At 44.3% G+C, this 14,705-nt stretch overlaps 1 protein-coding gene across 13 annotated transcripts in view; it reads left to right on the forward strand.

The window, feature by feature from the left end:
• Nucleotides 1-5,640: 5,640 nt before the first annotated feature.
• The window catches only part of LOC104020308 (serine/arginine-rich splicing factor 5), a 29,567-nt gene continuing 20,502 nt past the window's right edge, over nucleotides 5,641-14,705 (forward strand). For 10 of the 13 annotated variants that reach the window (XR_015702010.1, XR_015702011.1, XR_015702013.1 and 7 more), the window contains exons 1-4: nucleotides 5,641-5,778; nucleotides 8,139-8,277; nucleotides 11,762-11,832; nucleotides 12,619-12,705. Coding sequence is in view for 8 of the 13 variants with exons in the window: in XM_087746492.1 (XP_087602618.1) it covers nucleotides 8,152-8,277; nucleotides 11,762-11,832; nucleotides 12,619-12,705 (284 nt within the window). In the remaining 5 variants the exon portion in view is untranslated. Of the gene's footprint in view, nucleotides 5,779-5,871; nucleotides 6,142-7,316; nucleotides 7,434-8,138; nucleotides 8,278-11,761; nucleotides 11,833-12,618; nucleotides 12,706-14,705 lie in introns of those variants that run through there. The other 3 variants (XM_087746490.1, XM_087746491.1, XM_087746495.1) reach the window with 3 other exon arrangements.

Below are 14,705 nucleotides of genomic sequence, written 5' to 3' on the forward strand. Positions count from 1 at the left end.
GCCATACTCAATATTTTCAGGCGCAGAAATTGAAATAATGCTTTCCCAAGAAATTAACCATTTTCCTTTCATGACTGTTGACATCTTTGGCTGCTGAGATCTCAGTACCTGCCCCTGCATGACTGTCTGACAGTACAGGGGCAAAAAGCACATGAGTGCTCAGACAACATGGGGCTGTCTTGCCTGCCAGAATGTCAATCACATTTCCAAAAGCCTCTCAAATCTATCTTGTTGCATGTCTTCAGTGCTGCCAGCATCTTCTGAGCCAGGAGTCTCAGAAGACAATGAAAGGAAACTGGCCTGCAACCTGGAATGAACTTGGTTTCAAAGAAGTATTCATACATCCACAGAGGATCCAGCCAGCCAAATCAGACTGACTGGTTTTATCAGGGAAGTAATGAAGAGGGTGAGGAATAAAGAGAGGGTGACTCTAACGGCTGCGAAAAGGAACAGCTCAAACTAAAATGGCAGGTATGATTTTCAAACCATAACAAGAAAATTATTTGTACGACATTACTTGCATTACAGATGCTGGGGTAGGACAGATTCCACCCCGCCCCCATAGTAACCAAGTACTAAGAAAGCTTAATCCTGTTGAATTAATCAAACTGCTGAGGTGACTCTGGCTACTGAAAGAGTTGCTACTGTGTAAACCCTTAAAATCCATTGCATTAGCTCTAAGCTGCTGGGAAAGTCTTAGCATAATAAACCTAGATTAACAAAGTATAGGGCAGATCCTGAGACAAACAGGTAATCAGAACATTCCCCAGCATACACAGCATACATGTGTTCAGTGCTGCAGTCAGCAGAAAAGTCAGTCATTGGGAGGGATGAAGTTGGATTATTAGCTCTTGTACAGGGAAGGATGCTCTATAAGGCTCTTTTAGGTAGATTTAAATCTCAGAAATTTAAGCCCACTGCAAATGCAAGAAGAAAATGATTCTTTTCTGTATTCTGGGAACTTAACAGCCTTATAGACTATACATGTCACCAATAAAATATTAAAATGGCTTCCTGCCCTGTCTTTGGACACGACACAACAGTCAGGAAATAGTTTCTCAGTTTTGTTCCCTGCTTTGATTTCTGGGACATACGTGCATGAAAATATGTTGGTAGAAACCGCACTACATCCCATCCCTGTCTTATCTCTTCTCAGCAAGTTTATTTACACTTTTTTGCTATTTGTCAGTAATTCCCATCCTAGTGACCTAGCAAGCATTCGAGCAAAATATCGAGAAGGACCTCTAGCTATTGCAATACCTCAGTGACCCCAATCCTCATACTATCTGGAAAAATACAATCTCTCACTACTGCTGTGGGAAACATCTAGTCTTATTCCCACTGTGCAGATGAAGGGCTAGGTAGAAATGCAAAGCCTATATTTACAATTGCAATCCAAACAGCCTCTGTTCAGCTGCTGCCCAAATCTGGAGGTGTTGCTCGCTAGGCTTTTTCCTGTTGCACCTAGGCCTTCTCTGCATGCCTATGTTTCTGCAGGCCTGGAACAGGCCATTGAAACAACTGGACACCTGGTCCCCTGTGAGAGTCCCCATCAGGGCCTGAGTATTCCCTTCACAAACACCTCGCATCACAGGGGCATGCAAACCTCACCCTGTCTACACAGAGCAGTACAAACCAGCAAGACTGGCTGCTTTCTTTGCAAAGTGTCTGGGTGGGTTTGCCACCCATTTGCTCCGTAAAAACCTAATTGCCTAAAATATCCTCACATAAGGAGAGTAACACAAGTTCAACGCTTCATCCCTCCTCAGGGGATCCCCACCTCCCAGTGCTACACCCTAACCAGCGGGAAACCTAATAGGCTGTGCCAGGGAGCATCTTCCCAGCCTCACTCCGTCTGTCTCTGTGAAATAAAAAGAATAAGCACCCAGGCAACAGGAGAGAAAGCATGAACCCATATCCTCATGGTTTAGGCAACCAGTTTGCAGAAGGAATGCTGCATTTCGGTCCCTGATGGAGACATTTTTTAGGTATTTTCTATTAAATAGTCAAAGGATAAAATATAGAACAAAGCCTCGGGGTGGGAAACGGGCCCTAGGACGCCTCTCCCACCACCCCAGCCATTAGGTCTGCCCTTACACTTGCTCTCCCTCAGTTGTCTGCTCCATAGTGGCACAGCTGCAATGAGAGGAGCCTCCCTCCTCCACCACCGCAGGCTCACACTGTGGTTAGGGCACTCTGTGGCGAGTGGGAGCCTGGATCTTCAGGCTGAGGAAGACACCAGACCCAATCCTCCAGAGTGATGGGTATTTTAAACAATAGGCCATTTTACAAGACGTAGCTGTTGGTCTCAACATGTCTTTTGGCAGCTGAAGAAAAGAACAAGTCCTAGTTAATCCTCGCTAGAAACAGATGTTGGCACTTTGAGACAACTCTGAGCTGTGGATCCCAAGTGGAATAAGGCTCTGGTTTCCCAGCTGCAGGCAGGTGCGTTTGTACTGAGCAGGGGCAGGTCATGAAGACCCACATCTCTCACCGCTGCTTCCTAACAGCTCCTCACTCACTTGCTAGCATGCGGGCATTTTTGGTCCCCAAATGTCTACCTTCCCCTGTGTCCTGTGCAAGACCTAGCTCTAGGTCTCGGATTCCTTCTGGGTGGCTGGCACCTCTGAGTTAGGTGCTGCAGTGAAGGTAACTGAGTGGTTATTGTCTCCAGCCAGGGGTGATTTGCCTGTGGTGCTCGGGGAGGTCTGTGGTGGAGCAGAGAACTGAGCCCAGCTCTGTCACGTTCCAGTCTAAGTGCCACAGTCATCCTACAACTATTTCAAACCTTTTCCCAGACCATTTCTCCCAGTTCCTTAATTGCTGTTGTGGCTTTTTGTATGAACCCTGTGGCTTTTGTTGGTCAGATTTGCCTAAAACCAAGGACTACTTTAAACTGCAGAGTTAAGAAAGCATTTTATACCTTCTTTATTATTAAGCACATTCAAACATCACCACCGTCACTTTAATGAAGAATTTCTCTCCTGCTACTTCTTACTTGAATAGGGCATAATCTCTAATCTGTGGTACTGAACCACAGCATCCTGCTTTCTGCCACAGAGAAAATAAAATGTCTTCTTCGGGGAAGCAAGCAAGCAGTTCATTTACCTCAGCAATAAACAGACTGTGCTTTTTAAGTATCCTGATTCCAGCTGAGCATTTGTTTACATTTGTAGGTGTGCAGTCAGGATGTTAATAGTTCCCAGTGGGCTTTCAGTTGGTCTTCTGAGAGACCAATCTTTTTGTGCAACCAAAATAACGAGGAAACTAAAATACAGCTTTATCACGAAAGTGGATTTTGCACATGATAGCTTCCAGAAACGCTACCCACACACTAGAGGCAACGCTGCAGATTCTTCTAATGATATATTTCATGCCTTTTACCACCCGTGCAGAGTGTCCAGAACCAAGAAAGGCAAAGCGGGACTCCAGCCCAGCTCAGGCACTGCCAGAGCAGCCCGAGCTGTGTTCCAGACACACAGCCGCATTCTTCCCCACTGACACGACCCCAAAGGCTGCAGAGATGCAGGATAAAACCGAAAAAGCTTTAATTGGGCTTCTGGCATGACTTATCTTCATTATTGCCAGTAACTCAAATCCCTGTTACTCCAAGACTGCCACCTAAGGAGCTTTTTTCTGCTTCTGAGCTTCTTACGCAGCAATTCAAGCACACAGGCACACAGAGACTCTGGTGCTACTCCTGTAATAGTCCAGCTCTGCTACCTATGCAGAATTTGCACACAAAGAGTCACAGGGTTGCCATTTTGAGTGTCCTGCACAGTCTTATCAAATAAACAACTAAAACAGCTTTACAACTGAACATTGTATTCAAAGTTGTAAGACATACTTGCCCCAGCTACAGCTATCCATTTTTTTTATTTTTTAACCACAGTTTGTTTTGTTGAGCTGTCACATTACTCCATTTTCTTACCAAAAAGAGTTCACATCCGTTGCCTTGAGGCAAAAGCCAACAGCATTCTGGGCTGCATTAGGCAGAGCATTGCTGGAAGGTTGAGGGAGGTGATCCTTCCCCTCTGCTCAGCACTGGTGAGGCCATACCTGGAGCGTTGTGTCCTCTGCTGGTCTTCCCAGCACAAAAGAGATACGGACTTACTGGATTGAGTCCAGCACAGGGCCACAAAGATGACTGAGGGACTGGAGCATCTCTCATGGAAGGAGAGGCTGAGAGTGCTGGGAGTCTTCAGCCTGGAGAAGGCTGAGTGTGTATAAATACCTGATGGGAAGGAAAGGAGGGAGCCACACTCTTCTCAGTAGCATCCCCTGACAATTAAAACCCATGAAATTTCATCTGAACACAAGAAAACATTTTTTTACTGTAAGGGTGGTCAAACACTGGATCGGGTTGTCCAGAGAGGTTGTGGAACCTCCATCTGCAGAGATACTAAAAAGCTGACTGCACGTGGTCCTGGGCAACCCTGGGGGGTTGGACCAGATGATCTCAAGGGGTCCCTTCCAACCTAAATGATTCTGTTTATTACGGATGTTGAATGTATAAGATAACCTTATCTCCATCCTAAAGAATAATTAGAGGGCAAGAAATTTGAATGATGCCTGAATCTACCATACGATGTCATAATGTGACTTAGGTATTTACTCCAAGTTAAATCAGGAAATCCAGACATGATGCTATCAGACAATGGGAAAAAATGGGTAAAACAAACTGTAGCTGTATTGTAAGTGTCTGGACAGTGAAGATTTAATGAGCTATGCTATACTGAAGAAACCGATAATAATTTTTGTCTTGATCATCATACCGTGAGCTATCATGAATTACACTGTAAGAATTCCATAAAATAAGTACATCTCAGACATTCATAAACCAGAGTCGTAGCGTGCTGCATGTACATGCATGGAAAAACTGCTTCTGCCTAACACCTCCATACAAGCCTTATCTTCACTAGCCACTTTTCCCCACCCAAGGTTTCCCCCTGGTGTCAGCGACAGTAACAGTAACTGACAGTGTGGTTTTATCCAAAGCAGCGTAATTCTGTGTGCTGAAGAGAAGGAGCTGGTAGTGACTGGCTGGCCGCAGTGAACTTTTGTTGGCAGAACTGTAGTTGCTGAGCTAATGTGTAACACTTCGGATGAACTCTTTGGACGTGTGCCTTTGCTCCTCCACTTGTTAACCTGTAGAGATACCCATCTTTTTTGCTATGTCTTGGTCAACAGTCATAGGCAGTTCAGCATGAAGCAGAATGGCTGGGGGACGGCAGCAGGTTGGCAGGGGTGCACAGGCCCAGCATCGCTTCATCGGGAAAGGAGCGTGATTTATTTCAGGGTGCTCCGCAGCAAGCGCTGGCTCCCAGCGCATTCCTACCCCGCAGCCTAGGCCTGCTCGTGGCAGGAGCCCCCTCGGCCTCTCCCCGACCCAAGAGCCCCGGCCTCGCAGCTCACGCTGACAGGGCTGCACCCCTCTCCTCCCGGCCCCCCTCGGGAACGGCGCTGCCCTGGGGAACCCTCATCCCCACAAAATCCCCGCACAACGCCGGTTCAAACGAGCCGCCTGACGCAGCCGAGCGGCTGCAGGCCCGCAGCGCGGCGCTGCTGACAGGCCCCGGCGCCGGCGCCTACATCTCCCAGCGTGCAACGGTGCGGCCGCGCGGCGCGCTGGGAGTTGGAGTCGGGCGTTGGCGGTTGCGCAGGATCCGTTGGGGGCGCGCGGCGGTGTCGGTCTCTGGTAGGAACAAGGCAGCCATTGCCGCCGCGGCCGGGAAGAGCGGTTTCCTGACGGCCCGCAGGACTCAGCGCTCGGCGACGGTGAGCGGCCGCCCCTCCGTGGCTCGCTCGGTGGCGGGAGGGCCGCGGGAGGGTCGGGCGTCGAGTTGCGAGCGGGCTTCTTGCAGCCGGGCCCTGCTGCGGGGCGGCGACGGGCCCGGCCTTTCTTGTGGCGGCGCCGGGCTGAGGGGGAGGAAGCCGCTCTCGGAGGCCTCGCTGGCGCCGCGCAGCGCCGCTGGCCCGGGCGCTCGGCGGGGGACCGCTGGCGGTCGGGTAATTGAGGCGCGGCGGCGGCAGGCCGCGGAGGAGGCCGCGCTTCATCGCTGCCCCGCGGCCTTGCGGAGGGGAGGGCTGATCCCGGCTGGTTGGCTTGGAGGGATGGCTGGGAGCCGTCGGGGCTTGCGGGTGAGTGTAAAGCTTTCGCGTCCGCCTCGAAGAGCCGGAGGGACGATCACCACTGAGGGGCCGACGCCTCGGTGGCGGTGAACCCAAGGAGAGGGTCCTCCTGCCTTGGGGAGGCGGCGAGGCTAGCGCAGCCCTGTCCCGCCTCGACTTCTCAAAAAGGCGCACAAGCAGACGGTCTTTTGCTGCGGTCCCATGCCTCCTGAGTGCTTTTAGGCCAGCATGTTTGATCTTGTGAGCGACTAGGGAGCAAACGCGGTTGCGTTGTGCTAGGAACAACGTGTGAAGCTCTGCGACTTGCAGGTGTGGATACAGATCTCGAATCCATTGTGGTCCCTCGCGTTTGAGTAAATAATGCATGGACAGATAGTTTTCATGACTTAGGCTGTGGTACTTTCTCAGGCAGTCAGTTGCATCTGCCCCATGTTGGTTTCCTTCTGTGATTCTTCTCCCCACCTTGTTTTTCTAGAACTAAAAACTATAAGTATTGAACAGCAGTTATCCAGTCATTTTAATCTGTCAAATCTATGTTGCTCCCAAAATGAGTGCTGTTGCCAGAGTGACTGTTCTTACCGTGTTTTAAAGCACATAGTTACATAAGTCTGTCCATCCTCTGCAAAGGCCTGTCTTTCCCTTAATACCCACTGCTGGCCTTGCCAGTGTTCGTGTGGTAAGGGTGCATCGGGAAAACAATCTGTCGGAGGACTAGCTACTCTGTGAGGGAGCTGAATCAGTCCTCTGAGCTGGATTTCCATGTGGGCATAGAAATGCAAGTGTGGGCACAACAGAAGGAACGGTTACAAAGGGCAATGTAGGCCCTTGTAGGAGAAGCACGAAACTTTTCACGTGAAAGCGATTAAATAGCTATCACCTCAGATCGTGGTTGGGGCACAGTTTAAGCTAATCTAAGTGCTGTCAGACTTCTACTCCTCGCCCCATAGAAAGCCCTATACCTGTTCTTCCAAAGTTCTAGCACTTCTCTGATGGCACAGTGACCCAAGTAAAGAAACCAATCAATAGAAACCTTATGGGTGTTAACACAGAAGGTAAATCACGTCAATTCAAAATACTGCATCCAAATTGTTTTGAACTGCTTTCACAGCTAACATGATATGTTGTCTGTTTGCTTTACAGCCCAGTATTGTAATATAAGATCACATTGTGTTTCCACTCTTTAGGGATTGGATTCTTTGGTTTTTGTGTGACAGCAAGCTGAGCCAAATAATTAATATTTTCCAGTCACAAGAACTTAAAAATTTCTAAATCGCATAAACTGAAAAAGTGACATACTCAAGGTAAATAACGGAGCTTTCATAAAATATCTCAAATTATGTATCCTGGATCATAGTTTTGAAAATCTGAATATCTGAAATAGCCTTTGTTTTTGCCGTTGTTGAAATCTCATAATAACAAAACATTTCTTCTTCATAACTTGATAGACTGTTAAAATAAGATATTTTATGGTTAGTGCCAATTAAAATTATTTGATTACTACTGTTTATCTTCTGGATGGTAATATAACTTTTGCAGGATTGCAGCAATCCCTTCAGGTGAAAGCAAAAGTTTGAGAATGTTTTATGTCATTATTCTAATGATTGGCATAACAGTTTTGTTCTTTTTTTTTTTTTTTTTTTTTTTTAACTGCTGTTAGCCCAGCAAATTCATCTTGGAGGTTATAGAGTGGGTTTTTTTCATGCTCTGGTACAAAAGCCACCTTAGTCCAGCAAAAACCAAAAACATTATTTCAGATACAAGAAGTTTTTCAGCTGTATGACTAAAAAGGACAAAGCTGAGAGTTCTGTGTACGTTCTGCTGGAAGTCAGTAAGACAGGAATTTCTCGCTTCTCTGGCTATAGAGAAGAATTGGAGTTTTAACATACATACCTGGAGGACAATAAAATCAAGTCCCATTTAACCAAAATTTTTGAGATGTAAAAGCGATCTTTATCAGTTTAACAAACTTAAAATAGGGTGATTAACAGTGCTGTTTTCTTTCTTAGCATCAACCTTAAGATGAGTGGCTGCCGCGTCTTTGTTGGACACTTAAGCTCACGTGCTCGGGAACGGGATGTGGAGAAATTCTTCAAAGGATATGGACGCATACGAGAAATCCATCTTAAAAATGGATTTGGATTTGTGGTAAGTAATACCTTATTTTCCTTTCTCTTGCTTGCAGGTACTAGCCTTGCTAGGCTGATGTCAAGGAAGGGAAGATGCTGAAGAGAATAATAGTTCCAATGGGAAATGGGAAATATTAATATACGTTTCAGGCTGCTTTTCAGGTGTTGGGATTGCAGTTTTACCTGATTTTGGCCAGATGTTGCTCAAAATTTTAAATTTTATCTCTTATTTCTGAAGACAGTATAAATATCCTGTTACGGCGTTACAAAACTTGACAAAGTCTTGACCTGGAGAAAAGTTTATACAGAGTCACTCATGTTCCTCTCTCACTCCTTCTAATCTGCTTGGGCATATCTCTAAATAATGGCCTGACATAAAAGCAAAGTCGTTGGCCAAGACAGCCGGTGTAATAGGTGCTTGCTGTTGGATTTAAGCAGAACAGCTTTTAACTCTTGTGCAGCTTAAGTTAGGCATATTCACTATCAATATATGTTCACAGGGCGTATGTGTCTGTCAGACTATTAAATGAAATACAGATTTCATTGGATCTTAGTTTGCTGCCACTGCTTTCTAGAGCTCTACGCTCCTAAACTGTTGTCCAGCCTTTTTTACAGCTTTACCAGTTCCCAGGTTGACTCAGGATCAGCCTGTTTCTTAACTATTATCTCCTGAGAACTGAGAATTAGCTGTTCTGCAGCACTGAGTTCAAACTGGAAAGGTTGATACTGCCCTCGCAATATGGCAGGCTTAATGCCATTTGTACTGCCAAGATCAGTCCCTTGGGTGAAGCTATGGGAAAAGAACAAAAGAACAGGCTTTGCCTACTTCAGTTTCATATGAGTATTACTTCTTGACTCCTACATGTGCCAGTTCCCGATTGCCCTGCAGTATGAGCTACTTCTTGTTGACTGACAGTAGGTAAATGCCTGCCTCTTAAAGTCTGGAGGTGAATGGCCGATCTAGACATGAATCTGAGTTTTATTTATTGCTGCTATTTCTCAATCGCCGTTCCCTGAGTGTTCCTTTTCTCTTCTTGGGCAGGGCTGTTGACTCATTCAGGAACAACTTCTGTTCAACTCCTGTACATGAGTCAGCCAACCATCCTTCCTCTCTTCTCCAGTTCTTAGGCAGAAGCATTTTCTTTTCAAAGCTCACTAATAAGCTTGAATAATTGTCCCATAACTCTGTCTAAAAAATTTAATTGTTCTCACGATGAACAATTTTTTCCTTACATCTGAACAAAACTTTCCCTCCCCTTTGCCTGTCATCCCATAACTGCACCCACATGAGGAAAGCACTTCCATCGTCTCTGTAACTGTGTTTTAGGTATTGGAAGACTCTGACCCTTTGAGCCACCTTTTCTTCAGACTGAACAAACATGGTGCTCTCAACCTTTCTTTGTTCTCCAACCTTCTGATCAGTTTTGGTGGCCCTCTGCTGGTCCCACTCCAATTGTTCAATGTCTGTCTTGAGCTGGAGGGGCCAAAACTGGAGAGACTGTTCCAGGTGTGGCCTAACAAATGCCAAGTAGGGTGGAATAATCACATCCCTTGGTCTGCTGGCTGTACTCTTGCTGATGCAGCCCGGGACACGGTTTGCTTTCATTGCAGCAAGGCAACACTGCTGACTCACACTTAGCTGACTCTCCACAAGGATTTCCATGTCCTTTTCAGCAGAGCTACAATCCAGCCGCTGAGACCCCAGCCTGTTCTGCTGCTTGGGATTATTCTATCCCAGGTGCAGGACTTCACATTTATCTTTTGTTAAAACTTGTGATTCTTGTTGGCCTAATCTTTCAGCCCATCAAGGTCTATCTGTGTGGTGGTTTTTCCTTCTGGTATATCTGTTTCTCCTCCCACTTTGGTATCAGCCACAAAATTGGTGAGGGTGCATTCCGTCCTGTCATCCACATCATTTATAAATGCATTGAATGGTGGTATCCTTTGCGGTACCTCACTTGTGATGGGCTGTCAGTTCATCTTTGGTTTCGGTTATTTAAAATCTGTATTTATATAACCTCTTACAAAACAAAGTGATTCTGATTGAAATTGTTGTAGTATTAAAAGCATGCTTCATTGTGCTTGATCAAAATCATTGCTTCATCTTTGAAACTGATTAAATTTAGTTAAATTCTATAGATTTCAGTGCAGAATGTTTTCAAACTTCACACCATAAAGCTAGTATGTAAAGCTAGATGGACTTGCAGACATTCAGTTTGTTAGAAACTAGCTGAAATCATGGGGGCTGTAGGTGCTAAGTATTGATACTCTTAAATGCTGGGCCTAAATAAATTTTCTCAAGATAATCTTTGCATCATCATGCAAGGATTCGTGATGTTTCATTTGGTAGTGAAACAGATTTCAGTGCAGAGGGGGGAAGATTGCTTGAGCCAGTATTGCTTCTGAAAAGCTGTTTATAGTTACGCAAATGCTTTCTTCAACTTGAGAAGCTTCCTCTCTGTTGTTCGTTGCTCTCAAGCTGCAGTTCCACAATTTTTTTTTTCCTCCATCCACACTGTTGGTTCAAGCAGTCCCTACCCAGCTGCTTGTTCTCACTGCTTTCTTTCCTTTCTCCCCTTGCCTCACATGGTGTTACCACAGTTGTTCAGCCGCATAATGAACCTACCTAGGAAGCTGATCTAGTTGGAAAATAACACTGTCTTTTTCACCCCACCTCCTGCACTAAGTGTGCTGTTTTTCATCTGGATAGGTTTCTTGACCTAGTTTCCTGCAGAGCTGTACAAACAGCTTTGCCAAGAACCAGTGAGCTGGATAGTGGGCAGAGGCTACTCGAGCTGACTAAAGCAGCATTGCTGCCAAAAGCTAAGCGACAGATTCCGTTGCAACAGTATATGGAATGGCATATTATAGCTGATCCAGACCCACAGGTGGCCAGTGCTGAAGAGGGGCTTACGTTTCTTACTCTTCTTGCACCACAGGCACCTTCTTGCTAGACTAGTGAGCTGAATTTGCTCAGAAAAAAATCCAAAGGGCTTTTTTTCTGGTTCACTCTTTCTTTGCCAATTCAGTAAGAATTGAATCAGCCCCAGAACTCTTAAGAGGGTTTTGGGAGTGCAAAGCTCTCCTGCTTTTGTTTGCAGTTGATCAGCTCATGCTGTTACATAGGATTTCCCTGTATGTAGGGCTGTGTTTCAAACTGTGTGCCTTTAAGTAATCCCCCCACTGCTCTCCCAAAAAATATTTTAGATATTTCTGTAATAAACCAGGTCATTTAATTAATTTATTTTATATAGGTCCTGCAAATAGTTATACTGAAACAACTGAGGGAGGCAAAAGGAGTTTGTGGGGTGGAGGGAGAAGAAACGGTCATGAATGAGAACATCTTGGCTTTTCAGTCATAAATGTACTGGGAATCCACTTCCTTCTTCAAAGTTCTGGCTGATACTTGCTGCAGAAATGTAAAATTTATAAAGAAAACATGTTTTCTAGCATTTGAATATACCATGAGGGAAAATACTTTTTTATTCCTGTTTTCTTTCTAGGAATTTGAAGACCACAGGGATGCTGATGATGCAATTTATGAACTAAATGGTAAAGAGTTGTGTGATGAAAGGTAAGCTTGATACCATAATTTCCCTTGAGAACAGCAACAGCGCTTTGCATCCAAATACAATGCATTAGCTTGTGCTCTGACACACGTTTCTTGTGGCTCTGTGGTGGGATACGCCTTCCATAACTTCATCTAAAGAGATTCATTGGGATCCTGGCAACAGTCTTATATAAGGCAAAGATAGTTTGGCACTGGAGGAGGGGTGGTTTGGAGCAGGGCTGTTTTCTCCACTGGCACTCATTTCTTTTTTCAAAGCTAACTGAAGGTCTTGTCACTAGAAATATTAGTAAAAGTGAATTGAACCTATCTATTTGTTATTTATCTGTCTGTTGACTTCAGAAAATAAGCTGATGATAGCCTCTCATCATTTGGAATGTTGCCCTTCAGTTTGCAGCAACGTGGACTATAGTCGTTGTATGTTACAGTTAATTGTTATTTTGATGGTGGAAGTTCGGTTTAAGTCATTAGGTTGTTACTTATTTTGGTAGGCTTTTTCCCTCTGTGATTACTCTTGGGCTCTGGTTGAACAAATGTAATTGTTTCAATCTGAATTACAGACCCATGACAATTTTCATGAAAGTCTGAGGGAGATGAATGAAGCAAGAGAATACCACTGTTCTGGCTCTTTAAGAAATGCCAGTGACTGTTATAAATCATTGCTTGCAAGGGCAGGATGATTCTTGTTTATGCACATGTGCTTCCAGTTGTGAAAGATTTAAGTCAGTGTCAAATACTTAAAGTTTGTGTTTTATTTTTTGTTTGCTTGTTTTGTTTTGTTCCTATCCTAAGGGTTACAATTGAGCATGCTCGAGCCCGAAGAGGAAGGGGCAGATTCCCACAACGGTTCAGTTATTACCAGTCGCAGAGTGGATCTAGGTAGGTGGTCTGGACTCTGTTTCCTACAAACAGAGTAACTAAAGAACTGTACTGAAATATTGTTTTCTTCTTGTGGTCGGAGTTAGGGATCCAGCTCTGTTTCCTTGTAGAGCTTCACAAAATAAGTTTTATGTTCTTAAAGCTTGGAGGTCCATTAGTATTATTTACCTCCTCTGGCTGAGGAGAATGTGGATTTTAAAGCAGTTTAACTGGCTCGCAGAGGTTCACATACCTGTTTTGAAATGCTCCCTCTCCATGTTGTAGGCAGTACGTTGGTCTTGCTTCCCACTGTTGTGTAAATGATGTGAAGGAGTAATGCAGTTGGATTGGCTGGTTTTAACACTAAATCAAGAAAAATGCCAGAGCTTCTCTATTGAGGCTTTTGTCATTAAACTGAGCTTACAGGCTAAATAGAATTATTGTAGAGCAATAGTTCGAGGTATTTACTGTCTAACCAAACTTTCACATTTCCAGTTGTATGCTTATCAAAATGCTTACTTCAGCACAGCATACAAAAGGAACTGTATTTGAGAAACAGTGCTAGGGCACAAGATACTAGCATGTGCCAAAGTGTTTAAATAACAATTTACTAAGGTTGCTGACCGAGCAGGTGCCTTGCTGAAGGAGAGCCTCTGTCTGACAATGTAATCTGAAAAACAGGATTTAGCTCATATCTAGAATGTCTGTAGTGGACATACAGTATTTGTGGAGTTGTTCACTTTCAGTGATTTGGGCCAGTGGTGAACCTTGCGCCAGCTTGCAGTTTGTGAAAGTTCTGCATATTTGCATATTCCACCAAACAACTACACATTACATCTTTGTACTTTATATCTACCTGTGTGAAGTAAACATGTATGGAATAATTTACTCTGTAGAAACATTTATAGCTGTGGCCTATGCGGAGTACAGTTTGGAAGAAAGACAAAGACTTAACTGACATAAACCTCTGTGTTTGTTTCGAAGTCAGAATTGCTGCCAGTTACAAACCAGTGTCTGGAACATCTAATTTGCATATGCAAGTATGCTAATTAGATTATTTTTTCTTTAGTGGCAGTAACCTTGATGCGGTATAATTGGTCCGAGGTCCAGGCTAAAAGTGGACTTTTAAAGTAGGAAGTGTGATTGAAGGTCGTGGGCATCTGACGTTGTAGTCATGTTCATGACGTCAGACTGCCGATGCCAGACAGGAAGAGACTGCGGTTTGCAATAATGGAAAAATGAGACTCAGCCTGCCAGTTTTGGGACTCTGGGACCTCTGTTTAAATGCCCGGAAGATCTGGATGTTCTGAAAAAAATTGGGACACTTTGAGGTATGCACTGAAATGAAATTGCCTATGCTTCAGTGTACAAATCAATACGCACAATTTAGGATTATGTTTCTGTGGGAGGAGAAGATGAGAATAATTTTCTCTAAGGTCAGTGTTCTTGATTCTTCAATCTTTTTGCAGTAGTACAAAGTAGTGCCGTTGCTAGAACCTTGCATTACTTATCAAAAGGCTGGCATACCTTTTTCCATAGTTCTCAGATCCCTTTGGATTCAGAATGACTAGGACTGGGAACAGAAATGACCTGCAAGGGCAGTATTCTTTCCAGATGTCTTCTGTATGAACGTTTTCAAGCCACATTTTCATGTTTGGGAGGGTCTTTAATTTTTGGTTAAGTGAAAAACATTGGCTTTCATTCAGGAACTGTAAACTGCCACAGTTATTTCAGGGCAGTCAGTTATCTAGCTCTCATTTTACTAAAATAAGAATATTTCCACAGAAATATCTCGTATAGGTCATGGTGGCATTTATAAATACTAACAAGTGATTTGGAATTTACAAGCATGAGCTAAGATGCCTTTAAATTATGCCTTCTATCTCCCTGACATGAAGCAGAATTTATCCTACCAACTAAAAAAAAAAAATTAAAATTGCCCTTTACATGAATATTCTCAAAACTGTATGTGTGAGCCAAGCCTGTCAAATACCAAAATTAAAATAATTCTCTTTACATTA

This window comes from Nipponia nippon, unplaced genomic scaffold, assembly GCF_047370975.1.
Source record: "Nipponia nippon isolate SJK-2023a ecotype South Korea unplaced genomic scaffold, ASM4737097v1 scaffold_10, whole genome shotgun sequence".
NCBI lineage: Eukaryota > Metazoa > Chordata > Aves > Pelecaniformes > Threskiornithidae > Nipponia > Nipponia nippon.